The 26,937-nt window shown below is 50.8% G+C and overlaps 2 protein-coding genes across 10 annotated transcripts in view; one reads left to right on the top strand and one right to left on the bottom strand.

Moving 5' to 3' along the window:
- LOC105469598 (sorting nexin 32) overlaps window positions 1-22,336 on the top strand; it is a 26,398-nt gene extending 4,062 nt beyond the window's left edge. The window contains exons 2-14 of one of the 4 annotated variants that reach the window (XM_011720874.3): window positions 15,765-15,869; window positions 16,224-16,334; window positions 16,454-16,575; window positions 16,728-16,851; window positions 17,042-17,146; window positions 17,346-17,451; window positions 17,617-17,692; window positions 17,928-17,967; window positions 18,742-18,828; window positions 18,907-19,066; window positions 19,146-19,231; window positions 19,552-19,654; window positions 20,011-22,336. In XM_011720874.3, coding sequence (XP_011719176.1) covers window positions 15,765-15,869; window positions 16,224-16,334; window positions 16,454-16,575; window positions 16,728-16,851; window positions 17,042-17,146; window positions 17,346-17,451; window positions 17,617-17,692; window positions 17,928-17,967; window positions 18,742-18,828; window positions 18,907-19,066; window positions 19,146-19,231; window positions 19,552-19,605 — 1,176 coding nt within the window. In that variant the 3' untranslated portion in view covers window positions 19,606-19,654; window positions 20,011-22,336. Of the gene's footprint in view, window positions 1-15,764; window positions 15,870-16,223; window positions 16,335-16,453; window positions 16,576-16,727; window positions 16,852-17,041; window positions 17,147-17,345; window positions 17,452-17,616; window positions 17,693-17,927; window positions 17,968-18,741; window positions 18,829-18,906; window positions 19,067-19,145; window positions 19,232-19,551; window positions 19,978-20,010 lie in introns of those variants that run through there. The other 3 variants (XM_071074248.1, XM_011720875.2, XM_011720873.2) reach the window with 3 other exon arrangements.
- Window positions 21,083-26,937, bottom strand: LOC105469597 (cofilin 1). Of its 6 annotated transcripts, none has more exons than XM_011720872.3 (4): window positions 26,798-26,937; window positions 22,214-22,521; window positions 21,931-22,007; window positions 21,083-21,731 (listed from the first exon to the last, which is right to left on the bottom strand). In XM_011720872.3, the coding sequence occupies exons 2-4, from the start codon at window positions 22,471-22,473 to the stop codon at window positions 21,619-21,621; spliced, it is 450 nt and encodes a 149-aa protein (XP_011719174.1). In that variant the 5' UTR covers window positions 22,474-22,521; window positions 26,798-26,937; the 3' UTR covers window positions 21,083-21,618. The 6 variants fall into 6 exon arrangements, with proteins under 6 accessions (XP_011719174.1, XP_070930351.1, XP_070930350.1 ...); XM_071074250.1 differs by lacking the exon at window positions 26,798-26,937 and adding an exon at window positions 26,410-26,538; XM_071074249.1 differs by lacking the exon at window positions 26,798-26,937 and adding an exon at window positions 25,490-25,516.

Here is a 26,937-nt window from a genome sequence, read left to right as displayed (position 1 = left end):
AGTGGCCAGATCTCAGCTCACTGCAAGCTCCACCTCCCGGGTTCACGCCATTCTCCTGCCTCAGCCTCCCGAATAGCTGGGACTACAGACGCCTGCCACCTCGCCCGGCTAGTTTTTGTATTTTTTTTAGTAGAGACGGGGTTTCACCGTGTTAGGCAGGATGGTCTCGATCTCCTGACCTCGTGATCCACCCGTCTCGGCCTCCCAAAGTGCTGGGATTACAGGCTTGAGCCACCGCGCCCGGCCGACCTTGTCTTAAAAAAAAAAAAAAAAAAAAAAAAGGGTCAGGCCCAGTGGCTCACACCTGTAATCCCAGCACTTTGAGAGGTCAAGTTAGGCTGATCACTTGAGGTCAGGAGTTCGAGAGCAGCCTGGCCAACACAGTGGAACCCCATCTCTACTAAAAATACAAAAATTAGCTGGGCCTGGTGGCATGCACCTGTAATCCCTGCTACTCAGGAGGCTGAGGCAGGAGAATGTCTTGAGCCCAGGAGGTGGAGGTTCCAGTGAGCCAAAATCATGCCACTGCACTCCATCCTGGGCAACAGGGCAAGACTCTCTCTCTCAAAAAAGAAGAAAAAAGAAGAAGAAGAAGGAGGAGGAGGAGGAGGAGGAGGAGGAGGAGGAAAGAAGAGGAAGAAAGAAGAGGAAGAAAGAAGAGGAAGAGGAAGAAGAAGAAGAAAGAAGAAGAAGAGGAAGAGGAAGAGGAAGAAGAAGAAGAAGAAGAAGAAGAAGAAGAAGAAGAAGAAGAAGAAGAAGAAAGAAGAAGAGGAAGAGGAAGAAGAAGAAGAAGAAAGAAGAAGAAGAGGAAGAGGAAGAAGAGAAGAAGAAGAAGAAGAAGAAGAAGAAGAAGAAGAAGAAGAAGAAGAAGAAGAAGAAGACGACGAAGAAGAAAGAAGATGAAGAAGAAGAAGAAGAAGAAGAAAGAAGAAGAAGAAGAAGAAAGAAAGAAAGAAAGAAAGAAAGAAAGAAAGAAAGAAAGAAGAAGGAGAAGAAGAAAGAAGAAGAATACTAGAAATAAAGAAGGATGGCCGGGTGCAGTGGCTCATGCCTGTAATGCCAGCACTTTGAGAGGCCAAGGTGGGTAGATCACCTGAGGTCAGGAGTTTGAGACCAGCCTGGCCAACGTGGTGAAGCCCTGTCTCTACTAAAAATACAAAAATTAGCCAGGCGTCGTGGCAGGCACCTGTAATCCCAGCTACTCGGGAGGCTGAGGCAGGAGAATCACTGGAACCTGGGATGCAGAGGTTACAGTGAGTCAACATCATGCCATTTCACTCCAGCCTGGGTGATGAGAGTGAAACTCTGTCAAAGGAAGGAAAGAAGGAAGGAAGGAAGGAAGGAAGGGAGGGAGGGAGGGAGGGGAGGGGAGAGGAGGGGAGGGAGGAAGGAAGGAAGGAAAGGAGGAAGAAAAGGGAAATAAAGAGGGACATTTTGGCCGGGGGCGGTGGCTCAAGCCTGTAATCCCAGCACTTTGGGAGGCTGAGATGGGCAGATCACGAGGTCAGGAGATCGAGACCATCCTGGCTAACACGGTGAAACCCCATCTCTACTAAAAAAAATTCAAAAAACTAGCTGGGTGAGGTGGTGGGCTCCTGTAGTCCCAGCTACTCGGGAGGCTGAGGCAGGAGAATGGCATAAACCAGGGAGGTGGAGCTTGCAGTGAGCTGAGATCCGGCCACTGCACTCCAGCCTGGGCAACAGAGTGAGACTCCATCTCAAAAAATAAATAAAATAAAATAAAAAGGGACATTTTATAATGATGAAAGATTTCATTCCACAGAAAAATAATCCTAAATTTATATGAACCTAATAATATAGCATCAAAATATGCAAAATAAAAGATGACAGAACTAAAAGGAATAATAGGCAAACCTACAATTAAATAGTAAGTAATTGTATTTTTTTTTTAGAAATGGGGTCTTTTATGTTGGCCAAGCTGGTCTCCAATTCCTAAGTTCAAGTGATCCTCCCACCTTGGCTTCCCAAAGTGCTAGAATTATAGGCATGAGTCACCATGCCCAGCCCAGTTAGAAATTTTAACACAATTCTCAACAACTGTTACAACAAGCAGACAAAAATATCAGTAAGGATTTAGAAGATTTAAATAACATGATTAATCAACTTGATCTAATTGACTTATGTAGAGCTGTGTACCCAACAACTGCAGAAAATATATTGTTTCAAATGCACGTGAAACATTTACCAAAATAAATGATACCTTGAGCTATAATGCAAGTATAAATAAATTTTAAAACACTGAAATCATATAGATTGTACACTCTGACCCAGAATTAATGTGGAATCAAAACAAAAACATAACTAGATTCCAAACTATTGGAAATTAAGCAACATGCTTCTAGATAACCCATAGGTCAAAGAAGAAATTATAATGGAAATTAGAAAATATTTTTAAATTGATGATTATAAAAATATGACATATCAAAACTCATAAGATACACAGTTTCCAGAGGGAGATGTATACCACTACATGCATATTTTAGAAAAGAAGAAAGCCGGCTGGGTGCGGTGGCTCACGCCTATAATCCCAACCCTTTGGGAGGCTGAGGCGGGCGGATCACGAGGTCAGGAGATCGACACCATCCTGGCTAACACAGTGAAACCCCATCTCTATTAAAAATACAAAAACTTAGGCCGGGCGCGGTGGCTCAAGCCTGTAATCCCAGCACTTTGGGAGGCCGAGACGGGCGGATCACAAGGTCAGGAGATCGAGACCAGCCTGGCTAAATACGGTGAAACTCCGTCTCTACTAAAAAATACAAAAAACTAGCCGGGTGAGGTGGCGGGCGCCTGTAGTCCCAGCTACTCGGGAGGCTGAGGCAGGAGAATGGCATAGACCCGGGAGGCGGAGCTTGCAGTGAGCTGAGATGCGGCCACTGCACTCCAGTCTGGGCAACAGAGCGAGACTCTGTCTCAAAAAAAAAAAAAAAAAAATACAAAAACTTAGCCGGGCATGGTGGCGGGCGCCTGTAGTCCCAGAAACTCGGGAGGCTGAGGCAGGAGAATGGCGTGAACTTGGGAGGCGGAGCTTGCAGCAAGCTGAGATCTCAGCACTGCACTCCAGCCTGGGCGACAGAGCAAGACTCCATCTCAAAAAAAAATAAAGAAAAAGAAAAAAAGAAAAGAAGAAAGCCTTGAGTATACGACACTAAAGAAAATAAGTAATTATTATTATTATTTTTTTTTGAGATGGAGTCTTACTTCCTTGCCCAGGCTGGAGTGCAGTGGTGTAATTTCAACTCATTGCAACCTCCACCTCCCAAGTTTAAGCGATTCTCTTGCCTCAGTCTCCCAAGTAGCTGAACTACAGCTGTGCGCCACCATACCTGGCTAATTTTTTTGTATTTTTAGTAGAGACAGTGTTTCACCATGTTGGCCAGGCTGGTCTTGAACTCCTGACCTTAGGTGATCCATTAGCCTCGGCCTCCCAAAGTGCTGGGATTATAGCGTGAGCCACCGCATCCAGCTGGAAAATAAGTAACTAAAAAAAAAAAATTTTGGCCGGGCGTGGTGGATCATGCCTGTAATTCCAGCACTTTAAGAAGCTGAGGTGGGCCTGGTGCAGTGGCTCACGTCTGTAATCCCAGCACTTTGGGAGGTCGAGGTGGGCAGATCACAAGGTCAGGAGATTGAGACCATCCTGGCTAACATGGTGAAACCCCATGTCTACTAAAAATACAAAAAATTAGACAGGCGTGGTGGCGGGCACCTGTAGTCCCAGCTATTTGGGAGGCTGAGGCAGGAGAATGGCGTGAACCCGGGAGGCAGAGCTCGCAGTGAGTGGAGATCGCGCCACTGCACTCCAGCCTGGGAGACAGAGCGAGATCTCTGTCTCCAAAAAAAAAAAAAAGAAGCAGCAGCTGAGGCTCAGGTGGATCATCTGAGGTCAGGACTAGCCTGGCCACCACGGTGAAACACCGTCTCTATTAAAAATACAAAAAAAATGGCCAGGCACGGTGGCTCATGCCTGTAATTCCAGCACTTTGGGAGGCCAAGGCGGTCGGATCACAAGGTCAGGAGATCGAGACCATCCTGGCGAACATGGTGAAACCCCGTCTCTACTAAAAATACAAAAAATTATCTGGGGGTGGTGGCAGGCTCCTGTAGTCCCAGCTTCTCGGGAGGCTGAGGCAGGAGAATGGTGTGAACCCGGGAAACGACGGAGCTTGCAGTGAGCGGAGATCGCGCCACTGCACTCCAGCCTGGGAGACAGAGCGAGACTCCGTATTAAAAAAAAAAAAAAAAAAAAAAAAAAATTAGCTGGGCGTGGTGGCACACACCTGTAGTCCCAGCTACTCTAGAGGCTGAGGCAGGAGAATTGCTTGAACCTGGGTGGTGGAGGTTGCAGTAAGCTGAAATTGTGCCACTGCACTCCAGCTTAGGCAACAGAGTGAGACTCTGTCTCCAAAAAAAAAAAAAAAAAAAAAAAAAAAAAAAATTAAAGAAAACAAGAAAGGCTGAGAAATTAATGATACATTCATTCTCAACAAGTCAGAAAAAGAAGAGCAAGTTAAACCCTAAGAAAATAGAAGAATAGGCCGGGCGCGGTGGCTCAAGCCTGTAATCCCAGCACTTTGGGAGGCCGAGGCGGGTGGATCACGAGGTCAGGAGATCGAGACCATCCTGGCTAACATGGTGAAACCCCGTCTCTACTAAAAATACAAAAAACTAGCCGGGCGTGGTGGCGGGCGCCTGTAGTCCCAGCTACTCGGAGGCTGAGGCAGGAGAATGGCGTGAACCTGGGAGGCGGAGCTTGCAGTGAGCCGAGATCGCGCCACTGCACTCCAGCCTGGGTGACACAGCGCGAGACTCCGTCTCAAAAAAAAAAAAAAAAAAAAAAAAAAAGAAGAATAAGAGGATAAGCACACAAATCAACAAAGGCCAGTTGTAGTGTCTCACGCCTGTAATCCCAGCCCTTTGGGAGGCCAATGTGAAAAGGGGAGGATCACTTGAGAGTAGGAGTTTGAGACCAGCCAGGGCAACATAGTGAGACCTCCTCTCTACTAAACAAACAAACCAAAAAAAAAAAAAAAAAAAGAAGAAGTCAACAAATAGAAAATAAACATACCAATAGGGAAAATAAATAAATCAATAATGCCAAAAGTGGTTTTATGAAAATGTTAATAAAATTAATAAACTAGCAAGACTGACAAAAGAGAGATTGAGAGAGCAGGAGAGAGATGGAGAGGAAGGAGAAGAATACTAATTACCATTCTCAGGAATTATAAAGGCGACATCACTAGAAATACTACAGACAAAAGAAGAAGGAGTAGATATGAACAAGTTTTTGGCAAACAAATTAGGTAATTTAGATGCAATGGACAAATTTATTGAAAAAGGCAACTTACCAAACCTGAAGCAAGAATAGAAAATCTATGTAGTCCTATACATATTATAGACATTTAATCTGTAATTTAAAATATTTCCAAAAATATCTTTCTAGCACAAATAAAATCACATGTAAATTCTTCAAAACATTACGGGGGAAAATATCATTTTTATATAAATTATTCCAAAAAACAGAAGGCACAGTTTCTGTCTTATTTTAGGAGGACAGCATAACCTTGATACTAATATCTGTCAAGAGGAGATACAGATGGTGAGGATTGCACAACAATGTGAATGGACTTAATGCCACTGAATTGTGTGCTTAAGAATGGTTAAAATGGGGCCGGGCACGGTGGCTCACACCTGTAATCCCAACATTTTGGGAGGTTGAAGCAGGTGGATCACCTGAGGTCAGGAGTTCAAGACCAGCCTGGCCAACATGCGAAACCCCATCTCTACTAAAAATACAAAAATTAGCAGGGCATGGTGGCGGGTGCCTGTAATGCCAGCTACTCTGCAGGCTGAGGCACGAGAATCACTTGAACCCAGGAGGCAGAGGTTGCAGTGAGCCAAGATTGTACCACTGCACTCTAGTTGGGCAACAGAGTGAGGATCCATCTCAAAAAAAAAAAAAAAATGATTAAAATGGTAAATTTTATATTATGTATATTTTATCACAATAAAAAAATTGTTAGGAACATTACAAGAAAGGAAAAATACACGTTAATATCTCTCATGAACATAGATGCAAAAATCATAAAATATCAAGTTGCAGCTGGGGGCCAGGCATAGTGGCTCATGATTATAATCCTAGCACTTTGGGAGGCTGAAGCAGGAGGATTGCTTGAACCCCGGAGTTCAAGACCAGCCTGGGCAACATAGAGAGACCCCCATCTCTACAGAAAAATTGAGAATTAGCCAGGTGTTGGCCGGGCGTGGTGGCTCATGCCTGTAATCCCAGCACTTTGGGAGGCCAAGGCGGGTAGATCATGAGGTCAGGAGATCGAGACCATCCTGGCTAACACGGTGAAACCCCGTCTCTACTAAAAATACAAAAAATTAGCTGGGTGTGGTGGCGGGCGCCTGTAGTCCCAGCTACTCGGGAGGCTGAGGCAGGAGAATGGCATGAACCTGGGAGGCAGAGTTTGCAGTGAGCCGAGATCGTGCCACTGCGCTCCAGCGTGGGTGACAGAGTGAGACTCTGTCTCAAAAAAAATAAATAAATAAATAAATTAGCCAGGCATGGTGGCACATGCCTGTAGTCCCAGCTCCTTGGAAGGCTGAGGCAGGAGGATCACTTGAGCTCAGCAGGTTGAGGCTGCAATGAGCTGTGATCATAAACACTGCACTCTAGCCTGGGCAACAGAGTGAGACTCTGTCTCAAAAATTAAAAAAAGAAAAAGGTTGAGGCTGGCCACAGTGGCTCATGCTTATAGTCCCAGCACTTTGGAAGACTGAGGCAGGAAGATTGCTTGAGCCCTGGAGTTTGGGCCTACAGTGAACCATAATCACACCACTGCACTCCAGCCTGGGTGACAGAGCAAGACCCTGTCTCAAAAAAAAAAAAAAATTATCAAGCTGAATAAGCAATATACAAAAGGATAACACTTCATGAACAAGGCCTTCTTCCAGGAATGCAAGGTAGTTTAACATTTGCAAATCAATCAAATGAAATTCAGCACATAAACAGATGACAAGAACATCCATATGATTATCTCAATCAAGGGAAAAACGATTGATAAAAATCAATACTCTCATCAAATTAGGCATAGCAGGGAGTTCCATTAAGCTTCATTAAGATACCCTTGATTAAAAAATATATATCTAACAACACTTTGGGGTTAAATTTTAAATGCAGTCCCTATGAGATTAGGAACATGTCATCATATCATCACTTCTACATTGTACTGGAGGTCCTGGCGAGTATAATAAGGTGGTAAAAAGAAATAAAGGTTGGAAAGGAAGAACTAAAACTGTCATCATTTTAGATTATAGGACTATATATGTAGGAAATCCAAAAGAACTGGCCAGGAAGGTGGCTCAGACCTGTAATCCCTGCACTTTGGGAGGCCTAATTTAGGAGATCTCTTGAGCCCAGGAGTTCGAGACAAACCTGGGCAACATAGTGAGACCCTATCTCTACGAAAAATACAAAAATTATCCAGGCATGGTGGCAGATGCCTGTAGTCCCAGCTACTCAGGAGGCTGAAGTGGGAGGATCCCTTGAGCCTGGAAGTTCAAGGCTGCCATGAGCCAAGGTGGCATTACCACACTCCATCCTGGATGACAAAGCAAGACCCTGTCTCAAAAAAAAAAAAAAAGGATCCACAAACAATTAAATTAATAAGTGAGTGAGTTCAGCAAGATAGTTAAAAAATTTATTAAAATTAACAAGTAAATTTGCGTGGACACAAAGTAAATATATAAAAATGTATGATTTTTTTTCTTTCGTTCTTCCTTTTTTTTTGAGATGGAGTTTCACTCTTGTCACCCAGGCTGGAGTGCAATGGGGCGATCTCGGCTTACCACAACCTCTGCCTCCGGGTTCAAGGGTTTTTCCTGCCTCAGCCTCCTGAGTAGCTGGGATTACAAGCGCCCCGCCACCACACTTGGCTAATTTTTGTGTTTTTAGTAGAGACGGGGTTTCACCATGTTGACCAGGCTGGTCTCAAACTCCTGACCTCAGGTGATCCACCAGCCTTGGCTTCCCAAAGTGCATGAGCCACCTCGCCCGGCCTTTTTTCCTTTCTTCTTTTTTTTTGTTTTTTTTTTTGTTTTTTTTGTTTTGAGGCAGGGACCCGCACTGTCATCCAGGCTAGAGTGCAGTGGTGTGATGGTGTGATCATGGCTCACTGCAGCCTTGACCTTCTGGGCTCAAGTGATCCTCCTGCCTCAGCCTCCTAAGTAGCTGGGACTACATGTCTTTGCCACCACACCAGGCTAATTTTTGTATTTTTTTGTAGACATGGGGTTTCGCCATGTTGCCCTGGTTGGCCTTGAACTCCTTGGCTCAAGTGATTCTCCTGCCTCAGCCTTCCGAAGTGCTGGGTTCACAGGCATGAGCCACCATGCCCAGCCTATTGTTTTTCTGTATACAATTAGAAGATGAAACTTTTAAAAATATAATTTAAAAAGCAAAGAAAGGGCGCCTATAATCCCAGCTGCTTGGGAGGCTGAGGCAGGAGAATCGCTTGAACCCAGGAGGCAGAGGTTGCAGTGAGTCGAGACCATGCCATCGCACTCTGGCCTGGGCAACAAGAACAAGACTCTGTCTCAAAAAAATAAATAAATAAAATAAAAATAAAAAGCAAAGAAAAAAGAGAATCACCAAATACCTAGGAATAAATCTCACAGAAGACATGCAAGACCTTTACACAGAAAACTACAAAACATTAAAGATGACCTAAATCATTGGAAAGATATTACATGTTTTTAGATTGGAAGATTAAAAATTATAAATTATAAAATTACAAAGAGATCTAGTCTTCCCAGATTGATCTATATATTTGATATAATCACAATCAAAATCCCAGTACGTTTTTTAGGGGTAGAAATTAACAAGCAGAATATCTGTAGAAATGTAAAGGACTTATAATAGCCAAAATTATTTTGAAAAGAAAGGATAAAGTTGGAGGCTTTGCACTATGTGATTTCAAGTCTCGCCTGTCAAGTTACGGTAATCAAGACAGTGAGATATTATCATAAGGATAAACATTTAGAGCAATGGAACATAGCAGAGAGTCCAAAGAGTGACACTCTTTTTTTTTTTTTTTTTTTGAGACGGAGTCTCATGCTGTCACCCAGGCTAGATTGCAGTGGCAAGATCTTGGCTGACTGCAAGCTCCACCTCCTGGGTTCATGCCATTCTCCTGCCTCAGCCTCCCGAGTAGCTGGCCCTACAGGCGCCCGCCACCGCACCTGGCTAATTTTTTTTTGTATTTTTAGTAGAGACGAGGTTTCACCGTGTTAGCCAGGATGGTCTCAATCTCCTGATCTCGTGATCCATCCACCTCAGCCTTCCAAAGTGCTGGGATTACAGGCATGAGCCACCGCGCCCGGCCTGTCACTTTTAATAGGTCAATTGATATGTGTACACCAAAGCAATTCAATAGCAAAAGGAAAATGTTTATAACAAATAGTGCTCAAATAGCTGGCCACATGGCACAATGAATCACAACCCATACCTCACACTGCATATTCAAAACAAATTGAAAATCGCCAGGCGTGGTGGCTCATGCCTGTAATCCCAGCACTTTGGGAGGTTGAGGCAGGTGGATCATATGAGGTCAGGAGTTTGAGACCAGCCTGGCCAACATGGTGAAACCCCATCTCTACTAAAAATACAAAAATTAGCCAGGCGTGTGGCGCACACCTGTAATCCCAGCTACTTGGGAGGCTGAGGCAAGAGAATTGTGTGAACCCAGGAGGCGGAGGCTGCAGTGAGCCAAGATCACGCCACTGCACTCCAGCCTGGGTGACAAAGCGAGACTCCATCTCAATAAATTAAAATTAGGCCAGGCACGGTGGCTGATGCCTGTAATCCCAGCACTTTGGAAGAACAAGGCAGGTGGATCGCCTGACGTCAGGAGTTCGAGACCAGCCTGGCCAACATAGTGAACTTCATCTCTACTAAAAATACAAAAATGAGCTGGGCGTGGTGGTGGGCACCTGTAATCTGAGCTACTCAGGAGGCTGAGGCAGGAGAATTGCTTGAACCTGGGAGGCCGAGGTTGCAATGAACTGAGATCTGCCATTGCAATCTAGCCTGAGCAACAAGAGTGAAACTCCATCTCAAAAAAAAGAAAGAAAGAAAGAAAGAAAGAAATTAAAATTAAAATGAAGAGAATGAATTGAAAATAGATCATAGCCAGGTGGGGTGGCTCACACATGTAATACCAGCACTTTGGGAGGCCAAGGAGGGTGGATCACTTGAGGTCAGGAGTTTGAGACCAGCCTGGCCAAAAGAGTGAAACCCCATCTCTACTAAAAATACAGAAATTAGCTGGGCGTTGTGGCGGGCGCCTGTAATCGCAGCTACTCAGGAGGCTGAGGCAAGAGAATCATTTGCACTCCAGCCTGGGCGACAGAGCAAGACCCTGTCTCAAAAAAAAAAAAGAAAAAAGAAAATGGATTATAGACTCAAGCGTAAGCTTAAACTGTAATACCTCTAGAAAAATAAATAGAATATCTTCATGACCTTGGGGTAGGCAAAGATTTCTTCAACAGGACATAAAAAGCCTTAACCATAGAAATAAAGGACTCTTATGTTGAGCTTGTAACATTTGAACCATTAAGAGAGTCAAAGGCAAACTATAGACTAGGAAAAGATACAAAACGTATAATCAACAATGGACTTGTCCCCAGGAACTGAGTTCCTACAAATTACTGAAAAACAGATAATCTGATCTTTCAAAGAGGTGGCTGGAAAGAATCAGAGAACTGAACAGGCACTTTACAAAAGAAGATATGCAGATGACTGATAAATACAGAAAATGCCGCTCAACATCATTCCTCACCAGGTAATACCAGTTACACTCCCATGCACAATTACCATGCCTTGACTAACAGGGTGGAAGTAAAAAAGACTAACAATTCCGAGCCGTCACAGTGGTTTGTGCCCAGACTGATCTGTATATTCGATGCAATCACAATAAAAATCCCAGTACATTTTTTAGGGGTAGAAATTAACAAGCCGAGTATGTGTAGAAATGTAAAGGACCTATAATTGCTAAAATGATTTTGAAAAAAAAGAATAAAGGTGGAGGCCTTACACTGTCTGATTTCCAGTCTCACCTGTCAGATTACAGTAATCAGGCCAGTGAGATATTATCATAAGGACAAACATAGACCAATGGAACAGAGAGTCCAAAGTTTATCATACTTAATAGGTCAATTGATACGTGTACACAAAAGCAACTCTCAGCTACTCCAGAGGATTGCCTGAGCCCAGTTCAAGGCCAGCCTGGACAACACTAGTGGGACCCCATTTCTTTAAAAAAAAAAAAAAGAGAGAGCGAGAGAAAGATAAAATGACTAACAACTCTTAAGTATTGGCAAGGATGTAGTGCAACTGGAACTTTCATACACAGTGCTGCTGGCAGTGTACATTGGTTTAGTCACCTTAGAAAATTGTTTGGCAGTATTTTTTTTTTTTTTTTTTTTTTTTTTTTGAGACGGAGTCTCGCTCTGTCGCCCAGGCTGGAGTGTAGTGGCCGGATCTCAGCTCACTGCAAGCTCCGCCTCCCGGGTTTGGGCCATTCTCCTGTCTCAGCCTCCTGAGTAGCTGGGACTACAGGCGCCCACCACCTCGCCCGGCTAGTTTTTTGTATTTTTTAGTAGAGACGGGGTTTCACCGTGTTAGCCAGGATGGTCTCGATCTCCTGACCTAGTGATCCACCCGTCTCGGCCTCCCAAAGTGCTGGGATTACAGGCTTGAGCCACCGCGCCCGGCCTGTTTGGCAGTATTTACTAAAGTGTTTTAAACATATAATATGCCTTCCCTGTGAACAAGCACTTCTCATACCCAACAGAAATGGGGACTTAGGTCAAAAGTCCTCAAAAGATGGCTGGATGCGGTGGCTTACACCTGTAATGCTAGCGCTTTGGGAGGCCGAAGCAGGCAAATCACTTGAGGTCAAGAGTTCAAGAGCAGCCTGGCCAACATGGCAAAACCCCATCTCTACTAAATTACAAAAATTATCTAGGCATGGTGGCAGGCGCCTGTAACCCCAGCTACTCAGGAGGCTGAGGAGAATCACTTGAACCTGGGAGGTGGAGGTTGCCGTGAGCTAAGATTGCGTCACTACACTCCAGCCTGGGTGACAGAGCGAGACTCTGTCTCAATAAATAATTAAATAAATAAATAAATAAATAAATAAACTTGGCCGGGCGCGGTGGCTTACGCCTATAATCCCAACACCTTGGGAGGCCGAGGCGGGCGGATCACCTGAGGTCAGGAGTTTGAGACCAGCCTGGCTAACATAATGAAACCTTGTTTCTACTAAAAATGCAAAAAATTAGCCAGGCATGGTGGCGCGTGTTTGTAATCCCAGCTACTCGGGAAGCTGAGGCAGGAGAATTGCTTGAACCCAGGAGGCGGAGGTTGCAGTGAGCTGAGATCTCGCCGTTGCACTCCAGCCTGGGTAACAAGAGCAAAACTCCGTCTCAAAAAAAAAAAAAAGAATTGTTCATGGCAGCTTTATTCATAATAGCCAAAAACTTGAAATAATCCAAATGATAATCAACAGTAGATACATGCATTATGATATAATCATGTAATGAAGTAAGACACAGCAATGAAAACAACTACTTCTCCACTCAACAACATAGAGAGAGCTCTCTAAAGAACAGGGGCACAAAAGAATACACAATGCATAACTGCATTTCTGTGAAGTTCAAGAATAGGCAGGTCAGAATAGGCTGGGTTCAGTGGCTCACACCTGTAATCCCAGCTCTTTGGGCGGCCAAGGCGGGTGGATCACCTGAGGTCCGGAGTTCAAGACCAGCCTGGCCAACATGGTGAAACCCCGTCTCTGCTAAAATACAAAAATGAGCTGGAAGTGGTGGTGTGCGCCTGTAATCCCAGCTACTCAGGAGGCTGAAGCAGGAGAATCCCATGAGCCTGGGTGGTAGAGGTTGCAGTGAGTTGAGATCACGTCACTGCACTCCAACCTGGGTGACAGAGTGAGACTTCGTCTCAAAAAAAAGAATAGGCCAGGCCTGGCCAGGCGCGGTGGCTCACGCCTGTAATCCCAGCTCTCAGGGAGGCAGAGGCGGGAGGATAGCTTGAGCCCAGGAGTTCAAGACCTGCCTGGGTAATATAGCAAGACCCCGTTCTCCACAAAAGGGAAAAAAAAAAAAAAAAAGACAAGAATAGGCCAGGCTGGGCACGGTGGCTCACGCCTGTAATCCCAGCACTTTGGGAGGTGGAGGCGGGCAGATCACCTGAGGTCAGGAGTTTGAGACCAGCCTCAACATGGAGAAACCCCATGTCTACTAAAAATACAAAATTAGCCAGGCGTGGTGGTGGATGCCTGTAATCCCAGCTACTCGGGAGGCTGAGGCAGGAGAATTGCTTGAACCGGGGAGGCCGAGGTTGCAGTGAGCCGAGATTGCACCATTGCACTCCAGCCTGGGGAACAAGAGCGAAACTCCATTTCAAAAAAAAAAAAAAAAAAAAAAATTAGCTTTAGTTTTTTTTGTTTTTGTTTTTTTTGTTTTCTTTAGACAGTTCCTCACTCTGTCACCTAGGTTGGAGTGCAGTGGCAAGATCCTGGCTCACTGCAGCCTGCACCTCCCAAGCTCAGTCTTCCCACCTCAGCCCCCCAAGTAGCTGGAACCATAGGCATGTGCCACCATGCCCAGCTAATTTTTAAAGTTTTTTTGTGGAGGTGGGCGTTGAAGGGTGTCTCACCATGTTGCCCAGGCTGGTCTCAGACTCCTGGGCTCGAGCAAAATTTAGGTGGGAGTGGTGGCACGCGCCTGTAATCCCAGCTACTCAGGAGGCTGAGGCAAGAGAATCTCTTGAACTCGGGAGGCAGAGTTTGCAGTGAGCCGAGATCATCACAGCACCGCACTCCAACCTGGGTGACAGAGCAAGACACTATCAAAAAAAAAAGAGGGAGAAACCATGTAGAGATAACCCTGTAAACAGTGACCAGTGACCTCAGGGTCAATTCCTTCATGCCGGACAGCCAGGCGGAGGGGACAGATACAGGGATCTCCATCCGGGAAGGAGACATCACTAGACCAGCTGCAGATGGGCCACCATCAGGCAAGGTCTTGCCTGTTTCTGGACCCACATATCACCAAGCCCCATCTCAGGGACCATCTCCAAAGTGTGCCAAAATCAGAGAGAGGAGAGAGTGAGGAGGCCTCCAGATTGAGAGGTGGGACAGATGCCTCTTGTATACTGGTGAGCAATGCTGAAAGGCAGAGTGATTCTTAAGCCTCTTCTCTTCCCCCTAATATCACTTGGCACTATGGTGTGGACACAGTAGGTATTCAATAAATGCATGTTGCTTCCAGCCCTTTGGGAGGCTGAGGTGGGAGGATTGCTTGAGCCCAGGAGTTTGAGACCAGCCTGGGCAACAGAGCAAGACCCTGTTTCTAAAAAAAAAAAAAAAAAAAAACACAAAAAAAACTTGGCATGGTGGTACATGCCTGTAGTCCCAGGTACCTGGGAGGCAGAGGCAGGAGGATCACTTGAGCCCAGGAGTTGGAGGCTGCAGTGAGCTATGATGGCACCACTGCATTACAGCCTGAGTGACAGAGCGAGACCCTATCTCAAAAATAAATAAATACATATTGAATAACTCAATGCAAGAATGAGCTAGTAGCTTGGTGTCTTGTTGATCTTTTCACTTGAAGAAATACACGTGCTTTGCATGTAAGCTGTTGCCTCTTGGCATCAAAAGTAGTAAATGGAATGGTTTTGGCAACCCCCCCCCCAAGAGAGGTGAAAATGTCTCACCCAACTCACTTGAAGCCCTGGTTAAGGGATGCCTGAGTAGCCGGCTGGGGAAGGGGTGGGCAAGTAACTGAGAAAGTACATGGGGTTGGAAATTAAGAAACTGGGTTTTGCTGGGCACAGTGGCTCATGCCTGTAATCCCAGGACTTTGGGAGGCCGAGGCAGGTGGATCACTTGAGGTCAGGAGTTTGAGACCAGCCTGACCAACATGGTGAAACCCCATCTCTACTAAAAATACAAAAGTTAGCTGGGCATGGTGGTGCACGCCTGTGGTCCCAGCTATTTGGGAGGCTGAGGCAGGAGAATCGCTTGAACCCGGGAGATGGAGGTTGCAGTGAGCAGAGATCGCTCCACTGCACTCCAGCCTGGGCAGCGTAAGACTCCATCTAAAAAAAACAAGCAAACAAACAAAAACAACAACTGGGTTTCGACCTGGCACCGTCGCTTTGCAGCTGCATAACCTTAGACAATTTACTTCCCCTCACGGCACTGCACTCCAACCTGGGTGACAGAGCAAGACACTATCAAAAAAAAAAAAAGAGGGAGAAACCATGTAGAGATAACCCTGTAAACAGTGACCAGTGACCTCAGGGTCAATTCCTTCATGCCGGGCAGCCAGGCGGAGGGGACAGATGCAGGGATCTCCATCCGGGAAGGAGACATCACTAGACCAGCTGCAAATGGGCCGCCATCTCTGGTTGTCTCAGCTTCAATATCTGTCAAATGGGAAGTTTTCTGCCTGCCTCCAAGGATGGGAGGGTTAAAATGTTTTGGCAGTTGCAAAGCTCAGGTCAGTGCCTTATCAGGACCCCTCTCTGGTGACCTGGGGCATTGCTGAAGCAGTGCTGCTAAAGAGGGTTCTGCAGGTGGACCAGAAGGCCTGCAGGGTGAGGAAGGGCAAAGGGGCCATGCTCAGCTAGGCCAGAGACCTCCCCTCCTCCGCAGCCTTCCTGTGCATCGGTGGATCTGCAGGGAGACAGCTCCTTACAGGTGGAGATCTCTGACGCAGTGAGTGAGCGGGACAAGGTGAAATTCACTGTTCAAACCAAGGTGAGGCAGTGCGGGGCTCGAGGAAAGGTCCTGGTGGCTGCCCGCAGGAGGCATCCCCCAGGGGTGGTAGGCACGTGCCAACACAGCCTGTGGGCACTGTTCCTCCACCTGGCACTTGCCCTCAGCCCTTCCTGGAAAGCAAGCATCTTAACTAGGCTCTGGGTGCCTCTTCCTGAGGCCCCGAGTCCTAATCATCCCCATCCACGATTCTAAATGAAATCACGCACACCTGAGCTCTAACTTGGTCCTCCCTGGGATGTGGGATGAGGGGGGCCCAAAAGTGGGTGCCCAGGAGACTTGCTGAGGCAGGGCTTGGGGCAGAGAGGGTACCTCAGACGGCCTTCCTGCTTCCAGAGCTGCCTCCCTCACTTCGCCCAGACCGAGTTCTCAGTCGTGCGGCAGCACGAGGAGTTCATCTGGCTGCATGACGCCTACGTGGAGAACGAGGAGTACGCCGGCCTCATCGTGAGGAGGGGCCGGGCAGGGGCTGGGAGGGACAGGCAGAGCACTTGGGTGAGGACCAAAGGCTATGGCGGCCGTCTCGGCAGTGAGAGGTCTCCTAGCTCCATCCCTCCTTTGAGCAGATCCCCCCAGCCCCTCCGAGGCCAGACTTTGAGGCTTCAAGGGAAAAGCTACAGAAATTGGGCGAGGGGGACAGCTCTGTCACTCGGGAAGAGTTTGCCAAGATGAAGCAGGAGCTGGAAGCGTGAGTGCCCCCTCCTTTCCCAGCCCTCCCCAGCTATCTTCATCAGCTATCCCCCCATGAATGTTTAGAGACCCTGACCTCTGACCCCAGAAAGGGGGCAGGCAGGATGATGGGGGCTGAGGAGGGCCCGTGAGCCGCTGCCACTCTCGCAGGGAGTACCTGGCCATCTTTAAGAAGACAGTTGCGATGCACGAAGTCTTTCTACAGCGCCTGGCGGCCCACCCCACCCTGCGTCGAGACCACAACTTCTTTGTGTTTTTGGAATATGGACAGGATGTGAGCTGGGCCGAATCCCTGGCCCTGGGGCCGGAGTCTAGCTTGGGTGGGGAGGCACCCAGGGGTGGCAGTGCTGGAGAAGGGGCCCCAGTGGGCCCAAGCCTGTGTCACAGCTCCGTGAGTGGCTTGTGACTCGGCATGGGAGGCGAGAACGCCCACCCCAGCATCATACCCTCCCTGTGTGCCTCAGCTGAGTGTCCGGGGGAAGAACAGGAAGGAGCTCCTCGGAGGGTTTCTGAGGAATATCGTGAAGTCTGCGGATGAAGCCCTCATCACGGGCATGTCAGGGCTCAAGGTAACCCCTGGAGCTCCTCTCCAGATTCAATCCAGCACCTCAAGTCCACAGTACGGATTGAGGCTCAGGCTGGGTGTGGGAAGGAAGCCACTGGTGGGGCCTGGCCTGGATTGGAAGGAGATTTTGCCAACCCTGCGTGCCTGTGCTGCCAAGCTCCTTGGTGACCCAGTGTAAATGGGGTCCTGCCTGGCTCCCTTAGGAGGTGGATGACTTCTTTGAGCATGAGAGGACCTTCCTGTTGGAGTATCACACCCGTATCCGAGATGCCTGCCTGCGGGCCGACCGCGTCATGCGTGCCCACAAGTGTACGCAAGGTCCAAGGGGTCCTGGATCCCACAGCCCCTCTCCCCAGTGGTTCAACTCCTTGGGGGAGAGAAGAGAGCAGGGCATGCCTTGTTTGTCTGTGGCCACAGGCACCAGGGCTTGACGTGCAGATGTAGGGGCTCTGATGGGGGCTGTTCCCCCAACAGGCCTGGCAGATGATTATATCCCTATCTCAGCTGCGCTGAGCAGTCTGGGAACACAGGAAGTCAACCAGCTAAGGACGTGAGGACTCCCTCCACCCCTACCCTCTCCCTATGCCTGTAATACCATGTCTTCCCATGAGGGGTCACTCTGTAGATGTCTACTGTCAGCTCTAGGTGGGAGGTGTAGGCTCTCCTGTTGGGGGAGGGTGTTGGGAGGGAAAGGCGAGAGGGAGACTCTCAAGGAGGGACTGAGACAGATAGGCTTTGGGCTGTTCCTCAGCCCCCTACCCTAACTCCTCCCTACTACTTCCTAGGAGCTTCCTCAAATTGGCAGAGCTCTTTGAAAGGCTGAGGGTGAGTACTGCCTTCTGTGCTCAAAAGCTTTCCTGGTGATCTTTGCAGGGAAGATGAGTCCTGGCAGAGGGAAGAGCTCCAGGATCATCCTGGGTTCAGTGATAACTTGGGCCCAGTGGCAAGCTGGGCTCACACTCCAGACTAGTTTAACGAGAGCTGGGCTGAAGACAAGGATCCAGCTTCGTGTGTGTGTGGGGGGGTGCGCACGCGTGTACATACGTGTGTGCAGCAGGGGAGAGTTGGGAGGCACAAGGATGTGCCCAAATCTCTGGCAGGCTGCACCCAGCTGCCAGCACACTGCCTGGGTACACACATCCCCCACTCTTCCCCAAGAAGTCACTGGAGTGTTGCTGTCTTCCTAAAACGTCTATTGGACTGCATCTCTTCCCTGCTCAAGGCCCTTCAGAGACCCTGCCCCTTCTGGAAGCTCCCAAAGTCCTGAGCTTCCACTTTCAGCCTCTTGTGCTCCAGCCACTGCCTCCCTTCCCTGCTTTGCCCAAGTGCCCTCCCTGAACTAAAGGTTCCCTGAACACATAGCCGCGTTTGCACAGCTGCCAAGCCCTCGGCTCCCTGTCTGGCTCTTAGTCCCTGAGATCCAGATTAGATCCCACTTCCTCTGTGAAGCCTTCCCTGGCCTGCGCCCCTCAACACCAGGCCTGACCTGGAACAGTTACCTAAGGCCTCTTTGCTGGATATTTACATGAAACGGTGCCTCCCACCCCTTAGCTGCCCCTCTGACAAGCTCCCTTCCCAGTGCCCACCTTTCTGATGCAGAAGCTGGAGGGCCGAGTGGCTTCCGACCAGGACCTGAAGCTGTCAGACATGCTGAGGTATTACATGCGCGACTCACAGGCAGCAAAGGTGAGAGGCAGCCCCAGAGCAACGCTCAGGCCTGGAAGCCAGGACAGGGAAGCAGTGACCCTGTGCCCGTGGTCCTAGGACCTGCTGTACCGGCGGCTGCGGGCACTGGCCGACTACGAGAATGCCAACAAGGCGCTGGACAAGGCGCGCACCAGGAACCGGGAGGTCCGCCCCGCCGAGAGCCACCAGCAGCTGTGCTGCCAACGCTTCGAGCGCCTCTCCGACTCCGCCAAGCAAGGTGAGCCCGCAGCCCCCCGGCCCCAGCCTGGGGCCACATGCCCTGCCCAGGTTCCCATGCCTCTTCCCTTCCTCTCCAGAGCTCATGGACTTCAAGTCCCGCCGGGTCTCCTCTTTTCGAAAGAATCTCATTGAGCTGGCAGAGCTGGAGCTCAAACACGCCAAGGTGAGCCCTCCCACCTCCCTCCCTCCCTCCCCCAGGCACCAAGGTGTGCGTGCACGTGTGGATGTGCACACGTGTATGTGCATATGTGGGTGTCTGCATGTACATGCGTGCGTGTGTGGATGAGAGCAGCCTCAGCTAAGGCTTGGGGTCATGCTTCCCTGGCTCACGACCCATGCCTTCTCGGTAGGAAGACCCAATTAACAGCAACTGTTATTGCACAGAGCAGGGGTGTGGGGAGCAAGGGGGTATCTACAGTGCAGAAAGAATGGCAGCCTGACTCAAGGAGCAGAGTACTTCAAGGACCTGTTTCTCCTCTGCAGGCCAGCACCCTGATTCTCCGGAACACCCTTGTCGCCCTAAAGGGGGAGCCTTAGAGCAGCCAGAGCTCAGCCAGACCCTGCTCTGGGATCTCCAGTGACCAGGGTATCCCAGACCCCTCTCTCTGGCAAGATGTCTCCTTCTCTAGCACAGTGCCACTAGCCACACCCTCACTCTGCCCCACATCCTCCCAGGGAAAGCCCAAACCCCCTACCACTACCACCACCAAAGGTGCCAGGCCCTGCAAGACACAGGGCAGCATAGGCATCATGATTGGCCACAGGTCAGCAGAGCCCCAGGGACCCCAACACCCCTCCCCAGGAAGCTGAGGAACAGCCTCCTCTCTCACCCAGGGCTTTGAAGGAATCATAGCTCTCTTGATCCCAGCCTGTTCTCCTTCACAAATAAAAACCCTGGTTTTGTAGCAAGGAGGCCTATTGTCCTTGCTTCCCTTCCCACAGCTCAAGGGTCCACCAGGTACACCTTCTGCCAAGGCAGTATGATCAGATCCTGGGTACACCAAGGAGGGCACCCCGCAGTATCCTCAGCCCTCTCTCCAGTGACAGCAAGCTCCTGTGGGAAGGCGCGACACCCAGAAGTTGGGATACAGGAACCCCAGAAGTGTCTTCCAGGTTTGCCCCCACCCCCATAAACCCTAGCACAAGAATGAATTGCAAGTTCTCCACACGTTATTTCCTAACCACAAAAGGGATCTAGCCCTTCCTCCCAGAACCACTCACAAGCTCCTGAGAGGTAAGGAGCCAACTGTTAACACCAGGCGGCCTCTTCCCTTCTCGGCTCAGTTAATTAGAGAGGAGATATAGATGCCCCATTACCACTCCCAATTCACCTCACCCTAGGGCCAGATTTCTTGGATGTCTTTGCCTGCTGGGCAGGTGAAAGCCCAAAGTACAGGCTGGAAACAACCCATAGCAATGCTGGCAAAAGGCTCAGGGTACCGGCAACACCCTTTTGGTTAAACATAGGGAGGCGGTGCTCAAGACACCTGGGTCTGAAGTCCTGGGCTCCACCTGGCTGGCCCCACCCTGAAAGGACTCCAGCCACATCTAGAGGAGGTCAAAGGCTCAACTTGGGCTGACTCACAGCAACCACTGAACCTGACCCTCATAAACCTGAGTCAGCCATGCAGGGAAGACAGCAAACCAAACCGACCCTTTAAGCTACCTGTGACTTGTCTATCAGCCCACACCTAGGAAGGGACAGAAAAGACTATCAGATGGACCTCACTGCCCATCCAGGCAAGGCTACAGAGCACCCAGTTCAGGCATAAACCACTTCCGCTGGAACACCCCTGTAGCCAGCACCACTCCTTAAACAGCCCAGTCCAGTGTCGATCACAGCCCCACCAACAGAATAATGGTGACCATCAGAAAGGTGTCTCAGCCAATCACTGGAGCCAGATAAGGGTGTGCAGGGACTGGCTGGGTATGGGGTACAGAGAAGAGAGATAGCACCATTCTCCCAGTGCACCCCCCCTCCAAAGTCTCCTGGGCCCCAACCTTGAAATACACATCCCATTAATGAGCCTTTTTATTATTGTCTTTTTTAATCGAAGGTCCCTTACTGGTCCTGCTTCCATGAGTAGCAGTGACCAGGGGAAAAGGGAGAGGAACCAGCCGGCACAGGGAGGGGTCATCTCCACAACATTCCATTTATACACAGAACTAAACAGACAAGCACAGAGTCACTATTGCGGTTAGAAGTTGGCAGCATGGGAAGGGGGAGGACCAGGTGGGGAATGGGGATGTTGTTAAAAAAAAAATACAGGCTCCCCCACAACTGGGGTACCTGGGGGGAACTTGGTCTGCTTCAACCCAAGAGGAATCAGAAGATCAAAAGCAGTTTGGGAAAGCCAGAACCGTCAGGGATGGAGGGAGAAGGAAAATCCAGGGGGTGGGGGGGTCTGTTTGGCAACTGGGGTGAAGGGATTGCCCTCCCCCTGCTGGGATCCCCCCAGCCCCTCCGGTCTGGCAGGAAGGGGGCAGCCTGCAACCCCCGAGGGCAGGTGTGGGGCTGCCAGATGCTCCAGGCAGGGGGCCAGAAGGGGCTCACAAAGGCTTGCCCTCCAGGGAGATGACAGCACTGCCCCCCAACTTCTCTGCCAGGGTGCAGCGGTCCTTGACTTCCTCGTAGCAGTTTGCTTGCAATTCATGCTTGATCCCTGTAAGGAAAAAGGGGAGCATCTGTGAGCAGTAAGCACTGGGGTGGGGGTAGTTTCTGTGGCTGGGAAGGAGCCAATCAAAGCAGATGGAAGGAACAAGCAGGCAGTGAAGGGGGCGGACCCTCTCTGGGTGCTGTTCACCCTACCCTGCAGCCAAGGTCACAGCAGAAAGGCACTCAGCACCAATGCTGGCCCTTACCTGTCAGCTTCTTCTTGATGGCATCCTTGGAACTGGCATAGATCATTTTGCTCTTAAGGGGCGCACACTCAGGGGCCCTGAACAGAAACATGAGTCAGGCAACTCGCAGCAACAGCAAAGCCATAGGTGACTTTGAGAAACCCTTGGGCTGGCAGTGAGGAGTCTTTTGTTACAACCCCCTCCCAATCCAAACCCACACCTTTCTGGGTTGACCAGGATCCACAGAAGTTCCCATCATGGGAAAGAGGGTAGGTGACAAGAAGTAGTGCCAGAATGAGCTCACCAGAAAATAAACACCAGGTCCTCCTTCTTGCTCTCCTTGGTCTCATAGGTTGCGTCATAGAGGGCGTAGCGGCAGTCCTTGTCTGGCAGCATCTTGACAAAGGTGGCATAGGGATCGTCGACAGTCTGGCCCACATCGCCCACCAAGATCTCCTTGCCCTCCTCCAGGATGATGTTCTTCTTGTCCTCACTCAGGCAGAAGAGCACCGCCTTCTTGCGCTTCTTCACCTCCTCTGGCGTTGAAGACTTACGCACCTTCATGTCGTTGAACACCTTGATGACACCATCAGAGACAGCCACACCGGAGGCCTGGGAGACACGCCACGTATACCTCATCAAGAAAAAGACCCTAGGGAACTGCCCCTTGTTTTCTCAGAAGATCCCAGTCCGCGTCTTGAGTGGTCACTAGTGCCCTTCCCAAGGCAAGTCACTAGTTTTTCCACCCAAGCCACTCTCAAAGAACCAGATGGGACACAACCTCAGAATGGCAGCCATGGCCTCTGATCACCTAGTTCAACAACCCCTTCCCTCATTTTACGGGACAGAAATGGAAAACTCGTGAAAAGCAGAGCCTTGACCAAAATGTGAACCCAGAATTAAAAGATCCACCGGCTACTGACTCACTTGCTACTCACCGTATTTGCTCTCAGCCTTTGGATAAAACTGGTGACTTAGAACTTCAGATATGGAGGACCCAAACGCCTGAGCCAAGACTCCTCTTCAGAAAGAGCCAAGACCCCACAATGCTAGATGGGACCCCAAGGACACTAACAGTTACAACAAACCCACCAGAACTGCTTGATGCAGTGTTACTACAGAAACGACCCCTGTTCCCTCCTAGGGTCTTTCCCAACCAAAACAAGAATCACAACCCCCAGTAAGGACCCTGCCCGACAACTCCCTTCTTCCGGGAATAGTGCTAGGCCCCAGAAGTCGCTGGTAAAAACATGCCAAACTCAAGTGCCCAGAAGCCTCGCGATCTTTAAACTCCTACTCTGCGTCGTGCTTAGCAGTGCCCGAGCCAGGAGGGGGGGGCAATCCACGGTAAATCTGGTCCCCCGAACTCCCCGGAGCTGCAGAGGAAGCCGGCCACGTGACTCGGTAGCTTCCGGAGTAGGCGGGGAAAGGAGATCTACTAGGTCCGGCCCCCTCCTCCCCAATAGAGAACGGCGTACCCGAAAAGCAGCAGCATCTCCAGGTCCCTAACCCTGTGGAATCACCTTAAAACAACGGATGTATCAGACCTATCTGCTGCAGGCAGGAGCCTGGGCACGCTACATAACCTTCGGTTTTCTCAGCCCTCGGGCAGTATACAGGGGGCGGGGTGGTTTCCGGGCGGTGCCCGACTGGGTCACTTCCCTAAACTCGGCTCCACCCTCAGGCCCATCCGGGAAGGCCTGGCTGGCCCAGGGCTTCGGCACCCGCGGCCGGGCCTGAGCGTGCGCGCACGCGCCGGCAGACAGCGCCTTTCCAGCCCTCGCCCAATGCACGGGTGAGAACGCAGCTCGTTAGATGTGCTCCCGAAGGCGCTGCGGTCTCTGCGATGCCCCCTCTAAGCCTTGCGGTGCAAGGCCCTAATCGCAGGCACCCACGCCCCAACCGGGACCCCGTCTTCCCAGCATCCCCCCTCGCCGCGCCAGCGCCCGCCCCTCCCGGGCGCAGGCATCCCTGCCACCTGCTCCCGAGACGGACCCGGCTGCCGAGGGAGGGTGACGCGCAGACAGGAACAGCCTTGGGTGGGGCGCGCGCGCCGAGATCTCTCGCGCGCTTTTCCCTCGCCGCCCCCGGGCCGGGTTTGGACGCCGCGTGCTGCAGTCGAGAGCGCGCCCCTAAGAAACGCACGACGCTGGTCGTTCCGCGAGGGGCGCGCCAGCGCGCGCCCCGGACCCCTCCCCCCACGGCCGGTTTCCGCGCGGGCGCACCAGCGGGTGGGGGAGGGGAGCCCAGGGGGCGCGCGAGCGACGTCCAGACCGGCCCTCCCCGGCGCCCACGGGCGCGCACGCGCATTCCGGCACCGCCCGCCCCTCCGTGCGAGACCCTCATCCCGCCCGGGGCGCTGGGGGAGGGGTTGCGGACATCGCTCCCCCGTCGCCTCCTGAGCGCAGGCGACCGACCCGCAGCCGCCTCCCTCGGGCGTCGTGGCTTGCCGCTCACCATGTTTCCGGAAACGAAAAGGAGCGGGCACCGAGAGCCGCAGTAGACAAGAGCGCTGCAGACGCTGCCGGGACCCGACTGAACGCGGCCTCTCCCGGCCCCTTCCGTTTAGTAGGAGCCGCACAATGAGGGGCGGGGCGGGCTTCCGGCGCTCCCTCCGCGGGCCGACGGGAAATGGAGTCCGCGGGCCCTGCGCCGCCGCCTCGCTCGCTCGCTGGGTAACGGAGTCTTCCCGCCGGCCAGCCCGGAGCTGCAGTGCATGCGGGGAAATGTAGGCCCGGGTTCCGGGCGGCACCGCACCGCGCAGCGCGAGCCCATTGGTCCAATTTCCCAGGAACCGCTCTGAACCCGGCGAGGTGGCGCTCAGTAAAATGACCCGAAAACGATCCCCGAGTAAGCGGCTCTTTATCCCGCAGCAAAACGGCTTTCTTAAGACCCATCTGGTATTATCTGGATCCGTTGGCCTGAAATTCTTGAGTGAGGTTAGGGTTTTGCTTTTCTGAATCGAAGCAACTATTGATTAGCCTGGAATCCCGACCTAAAGCAAAGAAAATCACAAGTATGAAGGCGTCATCGGTCGGATAACACTAGTACTCCACATGTGCAAAGCCACTCGTCTCCTGAAAAAAAAAGCCATGTGCAACGTCAGTAAAATAAGAATAGGAGGAAAAGGCACAGGGGAAAGGTACAAGCAAATCTCTGAGAGCTTTGTTCTTGTTTAAAGATGTTTGGCAAAGTCATGAGGCGATAAAGGGTAAAGACGAGGCTTTGTGCATTCAATTCAAAGCTTCTTTATGTGCCTTTTACGTGCCACTGAGCAAAAATAGATATTAAGCCAGACTTGCACCCAGCTCTCGAGTTGATAGCCAGATACGTGGTTATTCTAACACCTGAAAAACTGAGACAGAATCTATGGTAGTATATGCCTTAAAAAAAAAAACGAGCGGGGGACTCCGGGATGATTTTGTTGTCCTAGAACAGTGATCACAGCCTCACACTCTGCAGGAAGAGAAGACTGGGTCGCAAACAAGCCAGAGGCAAACCCAGAAAGGGAACTGGGGACTCTAATCCTATAAACGGAATTAAGGGTGTAAACGGAGAGCGATGCCAGGGAGTGGAGTACCTTGCAGAGCATGCCGGGGGTTGTAGTCGGGGACATTCCACTGCACCGCCCCCGCCTGGGCTCCCGGCGCTCCAGGTGGAGACAGCAGCTTGACCCCCGCCTCCCGCGAGCGGCCCTGCATGAAGACGCTAGTGCCCCCTTTTCCGAGCCTTAGAGTTTCCAAGAGCAACGGGGAGAGGGAGGGGGCTTCGCAGTTACCCTGGAGACGCGCTCCCAGCCGCGGGATGCCCTAGATGTCCTTATTAGGACATGAGACTCGAGGGGGCGGGGTCAGCCCGACCGCCGGCTTCAGGCTCCTTATAAGGCCGCGGCGGGCAGGAGGCGGGAGCCGGAGCCCATTGGTCCAATTTAGCCCGGGTGGGGCTACTGCGCCGTGGGCTAGGCACAGTCCTGAGGGGCGGGCCTGGAGCTCCGGCGCCCACCTCTCCCTTCCTCACAGCCTGGAGACCTGCGTCTCACGACTTCCGGTATAGCAGCTAGATGCCGGGTGCTGCTTCGAACCCTGGCGGGTCGCCTGTGTCCAACTCAGTTATACGTGTCCTTGAGGCTTCTCAGGTTGAAACCCTTTGTAGGGTTTCCATCTTCAACCTCCCTGGGGGTCTCCCACTTCCGATTAGCCACAAAAATGACGAACTGTTCTCCCCTCTACCTGTGTCTGGGCTTCTTAACCCGCAGCCTGCTCCTCCGCCCCGGAACCCAACCACGTGCCCATCTCAGGCCTCCCCAACTGCCAGGGTGCCCAAGCACCTCTTACTTACAGTCCTCCTTCCTCTAGGCCTCTGACCCCCGACCTTCCGAGTCCTATTTTAGGCCTTCTCTGCTCGTCCCCGACTTCCTTTCCACCATACACTCTTTGCCCTGTATCCCGGGGATGAGGATGACCATTTCCTCCAAGGATCCTGCAGCTCCTCCTGCTTTACCTTTGTGTCCTCATCCCCAGCACCCATTTCTGGGTGTCCTTCCCACCAATACGTTTGCACCCGTTTGTCTCCCAGCCCTCGCCTCTCCTGGACTCTTTTCAAGACCAGTCTCCATCTCCAGCCTCCTTCAAGCTTGAGGCTGAAACTGGCAATCTTAAGAGACTTAGAGCAGCCAAGTTCAGGTTAGTCCGTTAAGCGCCGCCCAACCAGTCCTCCCCGTCACAGGGGGCGCTGTCCGCCTTCCTCTCGCCTACACAAAGATGACCCCGCTCTCGAATCTGGGGTGACAGGAAGGAGTCGGTCCCGGCTCCGGGGGCTGGGATTGGGCGCGTCCCAAAGGCTAGCTGGAGTGGTGCCGAGGGGAAAGATCGTTTAAGAGACAGCGCACCTCACCAACCACTTAGAGCAGCGCAGTGGCGGGAGGGCGGCAGGCTCTCCTCTCGTTAGTGCCCCGTGTGTTTGGGGCCCTGTGATCTTAGCGGTCCTGCCCTCGGCCTCCCTCTTCTCCCGCCCCGCCCCGGGCCAGGT

Source organism: Macaca nemestrina, chromosome 12, assembly GCF_043159975.1.
Source record: "Macaca nemestrina isolate mMacNem1 chromosome 12, mMacNem.hap1, whole genome shotgun sequence".
NCBI lineage: Eukaryota > Metazoa > Chordata > Mammalia > Primates > Cercopithecidae > Macaca > Macaca nemestrina.
This window is presented reverse-complemented; position numbering and strand designations above follow the sequence as displayed.